The sequence below is a fragment of the Staurois parvus genome, unplaced genomic scaffold (assembly GCF_062004578.1).
Source record: "Staurois parvus isolate SC_StPar_1 unplaced genomic scaffold, SC_StPar_1.0 ptg000173l, whole genome shotgun sequence".
In the NCBI taxonomy this organism is placed as follows: domain Eukaryota; kingdom Metazoa; phylum Chordata; class Amphibia; order Anura; family Ranidae; genus Staurois; species Staurois parvus.
The window spans coordinates 2307567-2325048 of NW_028317969.1; the positions used below are offsets into that span (position 1 = coordinate 2307567).

Consider the following 17482-nt stretch of genomic DNA (forward strand, 5'->3'; position numbering starts at 1 on the left):
ATTTACATAGTTAGTCTGGCTGAAAATAGACAAAACTATATCCAGTTCAACCATAGAAAAAAAAAAAAGTTATCCTATACCCACAGTTGATCCAGAGGAAGGCAAAACACCCCCCAGCAAAGTATGAACCAATTTGCTCCTGCTGGGAAAAAAATTCCTTCCTGATCCCCCGAGAGGCAATCTGATATTCCCTGGATCAACGTTACCTATAAATGTTAGTATCCAGTTATATTTTGTGTATCTCAGAAACAATCCAGGCCTTTTTTGAAGCAATCCACTGAGCTGACCAGAACCAACTCTTGAGGGAGTCTATTCCACATTTTCACAGCTCTCACTGTGGAGAAACCTTTCCGTGTTTGGAAATAAATTTCTTTTCCTCCAGACGTAAACAATGTGTTATAACTTTTGTTACGTTGTTTACATTACTGATTTTGTAAGCTGAAAAAAATATTAAATTCTTCTTCAATAAAAAATATTGAAATACAAAATGACAGATCAAGTTCAGTTGAATGTGACTACTACTAACTTAAAAAGCAGAATAGGTAGTAAGCACCCATTATCCTTTACCATGTTTTATAGTATATGGTCTTGCTCTGAGTCAAATTTTTTATATCTAAATAGCAACTTTAAAAAAAAAGTGTAGGAAAGATTTTTTTGGTGGTTTACTTGAGTGATTGACAAGTTTTGCACTGACATCATCCAGCTTGGCTTGAATTTGAAATGTGTTAGTGAGCAAAGGGTGTATAGAATATCAGACGTAAGTAGTAATCTAATGTAGCACTACCCCCATAGGAGCTGCTTGATTATTGCCCGAGTATTCCCCTCTACTATGCTGACAGCCAGAAACAAGGTAATTTGCCACAGCCAGATGCATACACTTTTAACTCGTTGGAGTCAAAGACCTGTTTAGGGGTGTTGTTTTGTAGTTTTATTTTAGAGGAACTTGGATAGTGCTAGGAGTTTGAAGTAGGATACTCCGAAAAAAATTATTCAGAAATTGAGGACGCTAGCTGTTCCAGGATGGAGCCTAAGGTGAAGTCCCTTGCTGGGAGCAGTTGGCAGACTTCTCCTGTAATGGCAGTGTAGTAGTAAAGAAGCTTGTGCAAAGTCCTTTCCAGTAGGTGGCAGGTAGACAGAGCTCTTCAGATCACTAGCCAGTGATGTGAGCTGGGTCATTCACTAACTAGATGACAGAAGAGGAGGGTTAACTGCACCAGGTCCCTGAGATCCCACAATGTTTGTACTCACAGGCTCCTGTAGAACAACCAGCCTCCTCTCATTGATACCAGACAGATCCTCAGTGGACTCCCCATCAGTCAGCTTTAGGAGAACCAGGGCCACTCGCCAGTTCCAATTTCAGGCCCTCAGGTTGCCCACCTGAGGCCTCCTGGCACGAAGGGCCAGGGGAGGCAAGCCTGCCTCGACCCCCGCGTGGTGCAATCCACTCTGGGAAGAACACAGAGCCCATGTGCCCCCAGGATATAAATACCAGCTCACAGCATGCAATGGGGCCATCCTTCCCCTGTAATTGGCCAGAGATGTATCTATATTCATGCTGTTCATTTGCCTAGTTCCCACCTATGTTCTGGAAAGCTCTAGTGGCTTCCAGATGGCAGGATGGATCTGCAGGTAAACTCAACAGCACCAGAGCATCATGAGCAGTTCTGACTAATAGATTGGAGCATAGTGCCAAGGATAAATTTACCTATTAGCTACCCTGTTAGGCAAAGGAGCAAACTACACTAATCTATGTACCACCCAGCACCTATACTAGGCGGGTGCTACACTAAAATAAGGTTTGCTCAGAACTCTTGCAGTACTGTAGTTTTTTTTGTTCTTCTAATTTTACATTATTTCCTACTTAAACCTACAGTTTAAACAGAAGGTTAAAATGTAAAACATATAATTGGAGGACTTGTTTCAAAATAAATTGTTAATGATTATCCCTGTATTCACATGCAATTAAATTGACTGAAAGTACACATCACAACAGATGACAGGTAAAAATAGTAGGGTAAACTAGGTACTGCTACATGCCAATGAGGTATTTCCTAAAGTAAAATTTTACAAACCTGCATAAATGTATTCCTGCAAGTTCGCATTAAAATACAGCGACAGTAATATTTGTGGAAAAGCTCCACCATTTATAATCAAGAATCTATGATCTCCAGACCCCTGACTTTGTCTAGGCTGAGATGATGGCATCAGTCTGCTGTAGGCAGAAGTATTTCCTCAGTCTCCTCTACCCCAGCGACCAGACTATGATTTTTATTTCTGTATTCCTGTCTTTTCTAGTACTTGAGGAACTTCATTAATGGAGGCCCCCCAGGATATGCACCGTACTGCGAGGAGCGACTGCGGAGGACGTTTGCTAATGGCACCAGGACACAGCCACCCAGCTGGTTGGAACTTCAGGTGAGTCACCACAATTATTTGTCTACAGAAGAATGACAGTTTTATTCCTAAAGAAAATAACATTGGGTCTCATTATGTTAGCAGTATGAACTATCTGTAATAGCTCCTGCCAACTAGCAATCACAACAATGGTTTGACTGAGATTGGTGATCACTCCCTCATCCTGTGGATACCCTTTTTCTTTTTCATACCTCAACATATGAAGATACGCTATGTTACCAAAAACATTGGTCAGCCTGCCTTTACACGCTAATGAACTTTAATGGCCACCCAGTCTTAGTCCATAGGGTTCAATATTGAGTTGGCCCCGCCCTTTGCAGCTATAACAGCTTCAACTCTTGTGGGAAGGCCGTCCACAAGGTTTAGGAGGGTGTCTATGGGAAGGTTTGACCATTCTTCCAGAAGCACATTTGTGAGGTCAGGTACTGATGTCGGGGGAGGAGGCCTGGCTCACAGTCTTCGCTCTAATTCATCCCAAAGGTGTTCTATGGGGTTGAGGTCAGGACTCTCTGCAGGCCAGTCAAGGGAAAACTTGTCAGAAGTGATTTATGCTGTCAGCAGATGAACGACGCAGTAGATATAAATTACACTTAGTGCTCTAGATTGTGACAAGTACACACTATAGAGCGATATGCTTTGTTCATGTAATTTGTTCAAATTACAATCAATTTAAAGAGGAGCTCCACCCAAAAGGGGTAGTTCCGCTTTAAGCTTTTGTCCCCCGCTCCCCATTAAGGATTGGCACCTTTGGGGAGCAGAAAATGAATTTGAAAGGTACCTGCTCCCACTTTTGCTGCAATTGCCTAAGCAGGGGTGTCAAACTGGCGGCCCTCCAGTTGTTGCACAACTACAAGATCCATCATGCCTCTACCTTTCGAAATCATGCTTGTAGCTGTCAATCTTGCAATGCCTCATGGGACTTGTAGTTTGGCAACAGCTTGAGGGCCACCAGTTTGACACCCCTGGTCTAAGGTGATTGGAAGCAGAATTTGCTCTCCCTCCCTGTAGTCTTCTGGGACACGGGACAGGTTCCAGAAGACTACTGGGAGGGGGGGGGGAGGGGGAACAACTCGCGCTTCCGATCGCCTTAGGCCAGGGGTGTCAAACTGGTGGCCCTCAAGCTGTTGCCAAACTACAAGTCCCATAAGGTAGTCTTCTGGAACACATGACAGGTCCCAGAAGACTACGGGCCATTCACAAAGTGCAGCGCTTCTCGTCCATGCGCAGTGGGCACCCAGCTGTGAAGCGGCAAGCTGTCACAGCCAGGTGCCCACACTGAAGATGCCGGTGCCGGGGAGGGAAGACGGCCGGTGAAACCAGCAGTGGTGAGGACACAGTGGGACCAAGGGACAGGTAAGTGGCTTTATTTTAAAAGTCATTAGCTACAGTTTTTGTAGCTTCTGACTTTTTTTGTTTTTTTCTTCTGGAACTCTGCTTTTAAGTTTGCTGAAAGTGAACTCATAAACTGGGAGACTTTAGGCTCAATTTTCAAAGCCAAAGAACCAGAATAAGGTTCTCCAAAGAGAAATTAAAATAAAGTAATGTGGCTTAAAATAAAGACCTTTGTCTATGTGTAAAGCCGAAATGGAGCCTTTTCTCTCCTATCTAATGCCTTACACACTGTTCACTTAGGGGCCAATGCATGGACACATTTATTGTTACCTGTAGTGACAATCATTGCAATTCAAGTACGAACTATCTTCAAAACGTTTCTGCACTTTTATATTTTTATATATATAATAGAGTTTAAAAAAGTGTAGACATTTTTGGTTGCTGATTGGTAACACACGTTTTATGCATAGGCCCCATAGTGTTTTCCATTGTTTGCATTAATCTGCCATATTTCCTTTCCCATCCTTCCTCAGGCTACAAAGTCCAAGAAGCCCATCATGTTGCCGGTGACATTCATGGATGGAACAACAAAAACACTTCTCACTGACTCAGCTACTACAGCGAAGGAGCTCTGCAATGCACTGTCTGACAAAATCAGCCTGAAGGACCGTTTTGGCTTCTCATTGTATATAGCATTGTTCGATAAGGTATGGAGCTTTTCAACCCATTTCCATCTACAATCTGTAGAGAAACATTTCTCACTTCAAAGCCCTGTGCTGAAGACCCTTTAGTTAAATATCATCCCTTTGAACAGCTGACTATTGGGAATCCATAAGACTGGTTAGCAGTCACAGTGGGGTTTATTTACTAAAGCTGGAGAGTCCAAAATCAGACTCACTTCTGCATAGAAACCAATCAGCTTCCAGGTTTCATTGCCAAAGCGTCATTGAACAAGGTGAGGTTAGAAGCTGATTGGTTTCTGTGCAGAATGGAGTCTGATTTTGGACTCTCCAGCTTTAGTAAATAAACCCCAGTATGTCAAACATGCAAATTGAAGGCTTCATTTAGAAAAAAATGGTTTTAGCTTCAGAGGCCAGCCTCTAGCTGACAGTGTGCCTGTGTTCAATACTGTACTTGTCTGATACAATTATAGTATTAAAAACTAATGAATTAATTAAAGTGATATTAAATCCTAATTAAAAAAAAACAAAAACAAATAGTGCTGTAGACCTCAACACTTACCTTGTTTTCAGGTCCGTTGTTCTTTCAAGTCCTCTATAGAAAATATACTAGAGCTCCATTTTTCGGGTGGCTCAATCCTCTTATAGCGACCAATGGAGCCACCTTTGTGTGCTCTTGGCTGACATGGTAGACGTGTCTCCTTATGTCCACAGAAGCTCATAGCCCTGACACCCCTGCTACTCCCTCCAGCTAGAGCCTATGCTGTCCCTGCTGTGCCATGTCTGGGAAGAGCACAAGAAGCATGCTTCACTATCTGGAACTTCAGGAAAAAGGGACGTGAGGATCTGGGGCTAGAGCCAAGCGCAGGGAGGGAAATTGCACATAAAGACACAGATGTGTGCTTTACATTTCCCACTACATAAAAAAAGATAATTTAATACTACTTTAAAGAGATGGATTAGAACCCCAATATCAGCTTGACCACAACTCTTACTATGAAACAATAAATATAAAACGCACCGCCTATAATAAAAATATTACTATACAAAAGTTCAAAAAGTGCTGTAAAACAGAATGAGGTGTAATTCTTCTTAAAAAAAAAAAAATAAAATGTGCAGTTCAACCACCAGTAGTCTAATACCTTATTGTGACAAGTCCACAATTTCATACGTATAGATATTGCAGGTAAGAATGAATAAATGTAAAAAACAACCAGTTCATATAAAGTGCAGACAATTTCTACCACTAATACGTGGACTGATGAACAACACTGTGATTATCTGCCGTGCTGTTTGCCACCACCAGCACTCCGCACTCACCAGAACATATGGCTGCATGGATATATGTAGTAAAAGTCCTGAATTTTATCACCCAGGTAACACTACTGGTCTTCAGGTTGCAGACCCTTTAAGGTGCCTCCTCTTTGACTGCACCACTGGTTAGTGCAACGCCATCCAGGACAGGAAAATGGATACCGCAGCTGTACAGGATAAATGCTCACAACCGGGAGCCACAAAGATCTCTCATAGTGTCAGAGCCGTATTTAATATTGATTGGACCCTGGGCAAACATATTCTTGCGCCTCCCCCCCCCCCATGCAATTTTGCTCTCCACTCCAACATCCCAAAAAACAAACACGCACATAGACTTGTCTCAAAAAACTTTGAGTGTGGACCAGTTCTTTATATTTATACTATTACTGATTGGTTCAGGCTCACTGACTGGTTGCTAAAGATTACAACATATCCTTACTGCTCACTGATTGGTTGCTAGACATTACTGCACATCATTACCGCTCACCCATTGCTTGCTAGACATTACCACACATCATTACCACACACTGGTTGCTAGAGGTTACATCACATCATTACTGCTCACTGATCGGTTGCTAGAGGTTACAGCACATCATTACCACTCACTGATTGGTTGCTAGAGGTTACATCACATCATTACTGCTCACTGATTGGTTGCTAGTGGTTACAATTCATCATTATTGTTCACTGATTGGTTGCTGGAGATTACAGCAGATCATTGTTGTTCACTGATTGGTTGCTAAAGGTTACAGCACACCAATATTGCTCACTGATCGGTTGCTAGAGGTTTCAGCAGATCACTAATGTTCACTGACTGGTTGCTAGAGGCAGAGCCAGTGCAAAGATTTTTGTCTACACAGGCGAAGGTGCATTTTGCTGCCTCCCACCCCACTGTCCTTTCCGGCATGGTTGGATTAAAAAGGAATATCGGGTGTGGTTTAATACAATGTAGATTCTGAATAGAAACACTGAAGAAACCTAAGATTTAGCCCAAATTAAATTCACCAACTATAACAGTCCCCCTTTCCCCTGCACACTGTCCTTCCCTACACACTGTGCACCCTCTGCAAACATTGCCCTCTGTCCAAAGTGCTCTCCTCTGCACAAATCCCCCCACAAAAACTGTAGCTGCTGACTCTTAAAAAACAGCAACTCACCTGTCCCACAGTCCCGCAGTGTCTTCCCCGCAGCCCGCTTCACCAGTCATCTTTTGTTCCAGGTGTGGGCACTCAGCTGTGAGAGTTTCACGTGAGAAGCGCTGCGCTTCCTGAATGGCCCCGTAGTCTTCTGGGATCTGTCACGTGTCCCATAAGACTACAGGGAGGGAGTGGGACTGGGCGGGAGTAGGAGTGACTGTCAATTTTGGGTACCCGATTGCCAAAGATGCCAATCCTTAATGGGGAGTGGGAGACCAGTCTTTAAAGTGGAATTTCCCCTTTTGGGTGGAGGTCCACTTTAACAGGCAGAACAGAGGATCGGGCTGTCCTCCACCATATCAGTCCGGCCATGCTGACACAACACGTGCTCTCTGTAGAATGGTGCCGGAATTTTACCCCTACCCATCTCTGCTCCAGACGCTCCCGGACTGAAGCAACAGCTGCTTTGGGCCCCACAAAAGTGACAGGACCCAGGGCACCTGCCCCTTTTGCCCTGTGTGAAAGACAGCCCTGCATAGTGTAGCATTTATTAAAAAGTCTCAGCACAAAACACATAAAAGCCTTTTTAAAGCGTTAGAAAAAAATCTAAACAGAACTTCTCTCTGCAAGTTAAGCGCATAATGTGCTAGTATGCATCACATGCATTATGAAAGACTTACCTGAAAACTAAGCCCTGCAGCGGAGCACTGTCATGAATCCCTGAGGTTTCATCTTCACCTGGTCTTCCTTCCGGGTTCGCAGGCAGTGGATGTTTCACTGGCCGAGCTGTGATGACGTTACTTCCATGTATGTGCGCGGCTGTTTCGCCCGTGGCACGGCTCTCTCAATGGATGGAACGCCATCCATTGAGAGTGCAGTGCGCATGTGCAGGTGACATCACCAGTGCTGCTACAGTAAATATTTCCTAAACGGTGGACGTTTAGGAGATATTTACAGTACCTACAGGTAAGCCTTATTAAAGGCTTTCTTGTAGGTAAATAATTAAAAGTAGGGTTTACTTCCCCTTGCCCTCCTTAGGATTTTTTGCGATACAGAGCTGCGTTACTTTAACTGACAATTGCGCGGTCATGCAATGCTGTACATAAATTAAATTTATGTCATTTTTTTCCCACAAATGGAGTTTTCTTTCAGTGGTATTTGATCACCTGTGCATTTTTATTTTTTGTGCTACAAACAAAAAAAGACTGACAATTTTGAAAAAGATATCTTTTTTACTTTTTTCTATAAAACCTATCCAATAAAAAATTTAAAAAATCAAATTTCTTCATAAATTTAGGATAAAATATATTCTGCTACATGTCTTTGCTAACAAAAAATCCCAATACGTGTAAATTAATTGGTTTACGTGAAAGTTACAGTGTCTACAAATGGCAGTATGTATACTGAAATCTAAAAAAAAAATGTTATACTAGTAATGGCAGCGATCAGTGACTTATAGCAGGACTGGGCGGGCATTCTGACACTGGGGGGAATTGACTAACTGCCACTGACATCCCCAGTGACACTAATACAGTGATCAGTGCTGTGTATGTTTTACTAGGGAAACATGCTACTGTGTTTTTCTCTGCTGGGCAGAGAAATACACAGCAGCAAGTTACTGCTGGCAGGAGAGAGATCTGTGTTGTTTACACACAAGTCTCTCCCCTGTCACTGTTCCTCGGCGAATGTCGGCGGGTAATCTCCGGCCAGGACCCAATGATCGACATCTGTAGCCGCCAATGGCACTAAGAGCCCTGCACATCACCCCCATTCACTAACCGAGGAGGGTGTGGGGCAAACAATGCGTCATCGGAAGACTGCACCGGAATGCAGAAGAGCTTTAGCCACTTTCCACCGACTTGGCACATACACTCAACAGCCACTTTATTGTTCAATTGCTTGGTAACACAAATTGCTAATCAGCCAATCATAGGGCAGCAACTCAACGCATTTAGGCATGTAGACGTGGTGAAAACGATTTGCTGAAATTCAAACCAGCATCAGAATGGGGAAGAAAGGGGATTTAAGTGACTTTGAACATGGCATGGTTGTTGGTGCCAGACAGGCTGGTCTAAGTATTTAAAAAACTGCTGATCTACTGGAATTTTCACACACAACCATCTCTAGGGTTTAAAGAGGATGGTCCAAAAAAGAGAAAATATCCAGTGAATGGCAGTTGTGTGGATGAAAATGCCTTGTTGATATCAGAGGGGAATGGGCAGACTGGTTGCTACGACCAGGGGCGGACTGACCATTTAAAAACTCGGGCACTGCCTGACTGCCCGGGGTCAGTAGGGGGCCCCATGAGATGCCCCTGGTACCTTTTTCATAGGCTTTTTTCAGTTTGGGCAAGGACACAGGGGCCCCATGATCCCCTATTGCCCGGGGTCCCCATGAGTTGTCAGTCCGCCCTTGGCTACGAAATTCAGATAGTAGGGTCAGAATTTGGCGTAAACAACATGAAAGCATGGATCCATCCTGCCTTGTATCAACGGTTCAGGCTGGTGGTGGTGGTGTAATGGTGGGGGGGGGAGATTTTCTTGGCACTAGCAAGGTGGACCCAATAAAGTGGCCGATGGGTGTATATACAGCCATAAGTAAACACTTTACTGTGCTGTACAGGGCACTCCTTGTGTGCTCCCAGCACAGTAATGAATGGGTACTGGAAAACTTCCGATGCATACTTGCAATCGGGAGGATTCCGATCCTGTGACTGCCAATCACAGTGGTCACATAACCGGAATGCCTGCCTCCGCCTCCAGGTATTTAGATCATCTTAAAGGTCCAGGAGGAAGCAGCAGGAAGGGGTTAATCATAAAAATAAAAAATCTAAACGTTCGCTGATATTTAGATTTTCCATCAATCGAGTTCCATACTATGTAGTATAAGGAAATGTCTGCCTCCCTGTTGGACAATGTAGCCTATCTATCATAATATAGGGTCAATACCAAGGCTCAGGAGGCGGCAGGGTCCAAGCTGGACTGTTACAGGAAAAATAAATATGACTTGTATGTCTTATTCTCTATGGATCTATTGTTGATTTTGACATTTTCATTTCTGTTAATGTATGCTTTTGTATTCCTTTTATTATCTGCACAGTCTGAAGATCCCAGGCTTGTGTCAGGTTTATTTTAAATGTTTAGCTTTTTATTTTGTTCTTGTACAGCACAGGGGCAGACTGACAACTCATGGGGCCCCCGGGCAATAGGGGATCATGGGGCCCCTGTGTCCTTTCCCAAACTCAAAAAAGCCTATGAAAAAGGTACCAGGGGCATCTCATGGGGCACCCTACTGACCCCGGGCCCTCAGGCAGTGCCCGAGTTTCCAAATGGTTAGTCCACCCCTGGTACAGCACTTTTTCCATCTTATGCTCAATCATTTACTAAGGTTTTAATTTCTTTAACAGTGTATCATTCAGTATTAGTAAGGAATATATTTTATGTATGTCATTTGCCATATATGTTGTGATGGAGAGGTTACGGTTTATCATCTGCTGTGTTCACTAGGTGTCCTCTCTGGGCAGCGGGAATGATCATGTGATGGACGCTGTGTCTCAGTGCGAGCAGTACGCCAAGGAGCAGGGAGCACAGGAGAGGAATGCCCCATGGAGACTTTTTTTCAGGAAAGAGATTTTTACCCCTTGGCATGATCCTACTGAGGACAATGTAGCCACCAATCTCATCTATCAGCAGATTGTCAGAGGGGTGAAATTTGGAGAGTATAGGTGTGACAAGGTGAGTTTAACCCTGTTTGGCTACCACATTTGATATTTTACATTTTATATTCTTTTGTATATACTGTATATATTTTTTGTATTGTGTTAAGGATTAAAAATATATATTTTTTCTATTTATTTATCTTTTTTCAGGTAAATCTGAAAACTGCATTAAATATAACTTTCATATTTACCTTTTCCAGCCAGAAGTTGGAGCTTGTCATCATTTCAGAGTTTTGTATTAAATATTGTATTTTAAGGCAAAAATAATGTTTAATTACACTTGCAGAGTTAAAGGATAAGTTCACCTTTCGTAACATGTTACATGTTACACCCTTATTCAGGGTGTACTGTGTAACATGTTATGAATGGAATGGCCCCTGCTCCTTCTTGCTCCCCATTGTGACAGCTATCGGGGATCTTCTCCTCCCTGCTAGCTGTCACAATTCTTGTAAAATGTGGCTTTGCCCACACGGCCTCGTCATTCACTCACGGAGTTCTGTGAATTAATGAACTACAAGTCCTGGCAACCTTCACGGCTGTCGTCTTGTAGTTCTCAGTGAACTAAAAAGGTGCTGTGGACCGCTACGGTAGTTCATTGATTCTTCCTGTCAGTATATCTGCTTGCCCGTACATCCCCTACGGGTAAGCAGATATATTGACAGGTCTGCAGGAGACCTGCATGACACCTTCTGCTGATCGCTGGTGAAATGCTTCAGAGGCTCCAGAAACCAAAAATAATAAATGCACATTTTTTTACCTGCAGTAAAAATGTGCATTTATTATTTTTTGTAAAAAGGTGAACTTACCTTTTAATAGGAATCTGATGTTCTGGGGTTGTCAGATTGAGGGTGCCACTCCACCCTTCTCCCTCTGCTGTTATGTCAACGCTCCCAGCAAAGCATATGGTCCTTCTATCTTCTAAGAGCGTTCATAGCTGGCATGATCACATGATGGAAAAACCTTCATTATAACTATCTGCTGTTGTTTCTACTCTCAGTATCAGCACAAAAGCATTGCAGACCAGCATGGCTTTCCACCAAGCCCACACAGACAAAGGAAGAACATACAGACTACACAATATGGCTCCATGAATGTGGATACCTGACCATTACACCTATATAAGATTGTTGGATATTGCATTCCAAAATCATGGTCTACGTTTAACATGCAGTTGGCCTCCTCCTTTGAGGTTATAGCAACCTCCATTCTTCTGGGAAGGATTTCTACAAAATTTTGGAGTGTATTTGTGGACATTTGTGCCCAGATAGCTAAAAGAACATTTGTGAGGTCAGGTACTGAAGTTGGATGAGAAGGCCTGGCTCACAGTCAACGTTCTAATTCATCCCAAAGGAGATCAGTAGGGTTAAGGTCAGGGCTCTGTACAGGCCACTCGAGCTCCTTCACACCAAACTCATGAAACCATGTCTTTATGGAGCTGGATTTGGACACAGTCATGGTGGAACAGAAAAAAGGCCTTAACCAAATGGTTGTTGTTACGAGATTAGAAGCTCACAATTCTAAAATGTCTTTGTTAGCTGTAGCAGTCCCCTTCATGGAAAACACCTGAACCTAATATTTTGGACAGTTGTCTGCATACTTCTGGTCTCATAGTGTCAGGGCTCTGTACAGGCCACTCAAGTTCCTTCACACCAAACTCATGAAACCATGTCTTTATGGAGCTGGATTTGGACATAGTCATGGTGGAACAGAAAAAAGGCCTTAACCAAATGGTTGTTACGAGATTAGAAGTTCACAATTCACAATTCTAAAATGTCTTTGTTAGCTGTAGCAGTCCCCTTCATTGAAAACACCTGAAACTAATATTTTGGACAGTTGTCTGCATACTTCTGGCCTCATAGTGTACATCCAGAGAGAGTGAAGGTCCAAATTATTTTTTTTATCATGTTTCACCTCACCAGGAACAATATTTTTTAATTCAAAATGATACTCTTGTTTTGTGACCATTTAACATAATTTTTTTTTCTTTTATTCTCCAATCACTGCTGACCAGTCACCACACTTTCTAAAAATCTAAAACGCTTCTTGCAGGAGGAAGATCTGGCAGAGCTGGCCTCCCAGCAGTACTTTGTGGACTACGGCTCTGAGCTGGTCATGGAGAGATTGCTAAATCTTATACCTTCCTATATCCCAGATCGAGAGATCACACCGTCCAAGAACGTGGAGAAATGGGCGCAGTTCATAATTGCTGCACACAAAAAGGTATCAATAATATGACTGTGCAGGAAAAAAAAATAAATTCAGTAAGTGAACAGTTGTAGTAAAAGCATTTTTTAATTATTAGTTTCCATTTTATCACCATGTACACAGATTTGTGTACCAAACAACCACTGGGTTTATATGTGGGTCATTGCTGAACAGACCTTTTACTGCCCAATTTCACTCAAATCATGTAGTATGGAGACATCTGAGTGCCAGTGGAAGCATTGCTCAATCAATAAACTGTGTATAATCTGACAGTATGTGCCTTGTCAGATAATGGAGGAGGAAGCAGTGCAGGATCAGTAAGGTGTTGGTGTATTCCCTGTCAGTGATGGAGTGCTGGATCAAAAACCTGTATATAAGGTGTCTGATTGTGCTTTGCCAGATAGTGGAGCAGGAAGCAGTGCTGGATCAGTAAGTTGTATATAAGATGTCTGTTTGTGCCTTGCCAGATAGTGGAGGAGGAAGCAGTGCTGGATCAGTAAGTTGTATATAAGATGTCTGTTTGTGCCTTGCCAGATAGTGGAGGAGGAAGCAGTGCTGGATCAGTAAGTTGTATATAAGATGTCTGTTTGTGCCTTGCCAGATAGTGGAGGAGGAAGCAGTGCTGGATCAGTAAGTTGTATATAAGATGTCTGTTTGTGCCTTGCCAGATAGTGGAGGAGGAAGCAGTGCTGGATCAGTAAGTTGTATATAAGATGTCTGTTTGTGCCTTGCCAGATAGTGGAGGAGGAAGCAGTGCTGGATCAGTAAGTTGTATATAAGATGTCTGTTTGTGCCTTGCCAGATAGTGGAGTAGGAAGCAGTGCTGGATCAGTAAGTTGTATATAAGATGTCTGTTTGTGCCTTGCCAGATAGTGGAGGAGGAAGCAGTGCTGGATCAGTAAGTTGTATATAAGATGTCTGTTTGTGCCTTGCCAGATAGTGGAGGAGGAAGCAATGCTGGATCAGTAAGTTGTATATAAGATGTCTGTTTGTGCTTTGCCAGATAGTGGAGGAGGAAGCAGTGTTGGATCTGTAAGCTGTAAAAAGGTGATTGTTTGTGCCTTCTCATGCAGTGCTGGAGGAAGCAGTGATGGGTCATTGACTCCAGGGAATATCTGATCCCAAATCAAGTTGTGAGTGGGGCCTACTCACCCTGCACATGGGGGTACCTTTCATGTGTGTGCACACTCGTCAATACCGTCAATACTAGACAGGGCCGCATTAATTTGAGATCAACATTATGGTGGTATCCTGATTTCTGACTTGGAGATAAGTCGTGCACAGTGTGTAGTAGTGAAGTATACAGGGTCTCTGTAAAATATACTATCCCATGCTATTACACACCCTGTCGGTGAGTGGTTGCATTAAGGAGGGACATCACTCAGCCCATGCCCTCTGCGCCCATCCAGTGTATCTCTGTTACGTACCTCCCTCATGCTGCGCACTAGATGTGTGAACATAAAGTAGTTAACTCCTTCTGCTCTCCTGTGCCATGCAGCTAGGCTGTGGGGTTTCTGTACCAAGGGTCTACTCTCAGATACTTTTGGGGGAACCGACCACTAGGGAAGGAGCCAGAACACCAACCCCCTTGCTACCAGAGGACCCGTCATCCCCACCAGGACCGCGCTTATTGACAGGCTGCTGTTCACTTTCCACCAGTTCTTGGTTAACTAAGGCGACTGTTCTCTTCCTCCAAACCTCCTGCTGAGTTAACCCTCTGTAGTGGCCTCACTTCTGTACTCCATGTATGTTGTACCATCCCTGTTCTTTCAATACGATAGAAACCACTATTCAGACCAGGCTTAAAAAAGCGTTTGAAGACATCACAGTTAAACTATAACACAATCCTCCTGTCTAACTACTCTGTGGCTGCCCAGGAATACTTGTACAGGTGAGAGCCCATGCTTGGAAAAGTCCATTCTTTGAGAATTGCTTCTTTGACAAAGGTTGCTTCAGGTTACATCTTCTCTTGTAGTGCAGACCTGCCTGCTTGCCATGCAGTCCTGTTGAAAAGCTCTCTTGACCCTGGCCCCTATATATATATATATATATATATATATATATATACATACAGTGGGGATCGAAAGTTTGGGCACCCCAGCTAAATATTTGTATTAATGTGCATAAAGAAGCCAAGGAAAGATGGAAAAATCTCCAAAAGGCATCAAATTACAGATTAGACATTCTTATAATATGTCAACAAAAGTTAGATTTTATTTCCATCATTTACACTTTCAAAATAACAGAAAACAAAAAAATGGTGTCTGCAAAAGTTTGGGCACCCTGCAGAGTTAATATCTTGAACTGCCCCCTTTGGCAAGTATCACAGCTTGTAAACGCTTTTTGTAGCCAGCCAAGAGTCTTTCAATTCTTGTTTGAGGTATCTTTGCCCATTCTTCCTTACAAAAGTCTTCCAGTTCTTTGAGATTTCTGGGCTGTCTGTCACGCACTGCTCTTTTAAGGTCTATCCATAGATTTTCAATTATGTTGAGGTCAGGAGATTGTGAAGGCCATGGCAAAACCTTCAGTTTACGCCTCTTGATGTAATCCCCGTGGATTTCGAGGTGTGTTTAGGACCATTATCCATTTGTAGAAGCCATCCTCTCTTTAACTTCAGCTTTTTCACAGATGGCATCAAGTTACCATGCAACATTTGCTGAAATTTTATTGAATCCATTTTTACTTCTACTCGTGAGATGTTCCCTGTGCCACTGGCTGCAACACAACCCCAAAGCATGATTGATCCAACCCCATGCTTAACAGTTGGACAGAGGTTCTTTTCATTAAATTCTGTGCCCCTTCTTCTCCAAACGTACCTTTGCTCATTCCGGCCAAAAAGTTCAATTTTAACCTCATCGGTCCACAGAACTTGTTTCCAAAATGCATCAGGCTTGTCTATATGTTCATTTGCAAAGTTCAAACGATGATTTTTGTGGTGAGGACGTAGAAGAGGTTTTCTTCTGATGACTCTTCCATGAAGACCATATTTGTACAAGTATCTCTTTATAGTGGAATAGTGTACCACAACTCCAGTGTCCTCCAGATCTTTCTGGAGGGATCGTGCAGTCAAACGTGGGTTTTGAATTGTTTTTCTCACAATCCTGCGAGCTGTTCTGTCTGATATTTTTCTTGGTCTTCCAGATCTTGCTTTAACTTCCACTGTTCCTGATGACTGCCATTTCTTAATTACATTCTGAACAGAGGATATTGACATCTGAAAACGCTTTGCTATCTTCTTATAGCCTTCTCCAGCTTTGTGAGCGTCAACTATTTTCAGTTTCAGTTTTCTAGACAACTGCTTAGAAGAACCCATGGTGCTGATTGTTGCGGCAAGGTCAGATGAGTCTGGGCATTTAAAACCTTTGAGATTGACATCACCTGGTCTTTCCAGACGAGGATTGAGAACAATCCATGACACTGGCAGGTCTCAGCTTGGCAAAGGGGGCAGTGCATGCTATAAATTCTGCAGGGTGCCCAAACTTTTGCAGACGCCATTTTTTTGTTTTCTGTTATTTTGAAAGTGTAAATGATGGAAATAAAATCTAACTTTTGTTGACATATTATAAGAATGTCTAATCTGTAATTTGATGCATTTTGGAGATTTTTCCATCTTTCCTTGGCTTCTTTATGCACATTAATACAAATTTTTAGCTGGGGTGCCCAAACTTTCGATCCCCACTGTATATATAGACCGGGGAGGAAGGCAAGGGAGACTGGCAAACTGGTTTTTCCTTTCCCTAACCTAGGCAGAATCACCTACAATATCTTCCTTTGTTTTTGTTCATTTTTCTTTGATGAAATACAAACTTCTGTGTGGATTTACTCAGGGGTGTATTTAAACAAGGCGTTTGCCTTGGGCAGGATTTTTCAGGGGGGTGGCGCCACCCCCGGCAGAAGTAACACACATGGCAGCCAGTGACTGAGGATGGGGAGCGGGTGAGGCACAGGCACAGCAGTGCGGGTTGTGGGCTGTTGAAGGGTGTCCAACTCCCATTCCTGGATCATTGTTTGAGATCAGAGCAGAAGGAAGGTTGGGCTTTCTTGATCATGGCTCCTGGGGTGGTCAGTGGGTGAGTGCTGGAATCTCTCTCTCTCTCTTTCTCCCCAACTACACCCACCGACATGGGGGTAGCACGATTTTTTCTCTTGCCTAGGGCAGTACACAACCAAAACACACCACTGGATTTACTCCTATAATTTTGTAATTTCACCGGGCTTTCCCATGTAGTCCCATGTTTGAGAATACTACCTCTTTATTAGTGTATAAGGAACATCTCCTTGAGCAACCTACTGTATGAATGTTTGTTTTATCTTTGTAGGGCATATATGCGCAGAGAAGATCTGATGCTCAGAAGGTGAAGGAGAACGTGGTGGATTTTGCAAGATTTAAGTGGCCTTTGCTATTCTCTAGATTCTATGAGGCCTTTAAGTTTTCAGGTAAATTATATGTGAATTTACAGTAGGCATGTTCCAATATACTGTTTGTGTATTTTCTGTGTGTGCGTTTTAAATATTGTTCAACCAGGGCAGACTAGCTTTTTACCCACAAATGAATCTTTGAAATAATTTTAGGTCTCGCTGCTAAAATTAATTCATTCTGGGACAGTGAGAAGACTTCTCCTGGCATTGGTGGCCAATGGGAAGAATTCCCCTCCATCCTACAGTGGTGGTCACAATGCCAC

The 17482-nt window shown here is 42.9% G+C and overlaps 1 protein-coding gene across 1 annotated transcript in view; it reads left to right on the plus strand.

The window, feature by feature from the left end:
* MYO7A (myosin VIIA) overlaps positions 1–17482 on the plus strand; it is a 305599-nt gene that overhangs the window by 214919 nt on the left and 73198 nt on the right. Inside the window, exons 28-32 of the mRNA XM_089676754.1 lie at positions 2296–2415; positions 4281–4454; positions 10384–10611; positions 12645–12815; positions 17120–17237. Coding sequence (XP_089532880.1) covers positions 2296–2415; positions 4281–4454; positions 10384–10611; positions 12645–12815; positions 17120–17237 — 811 coding nt within the window. The remainder of the gene's footprint in view (positions 1–2295; positions 2416–4280; positions 4455–10383; positions 10612–12644; positions 12816–17119; positions 17238–17482) is intronic.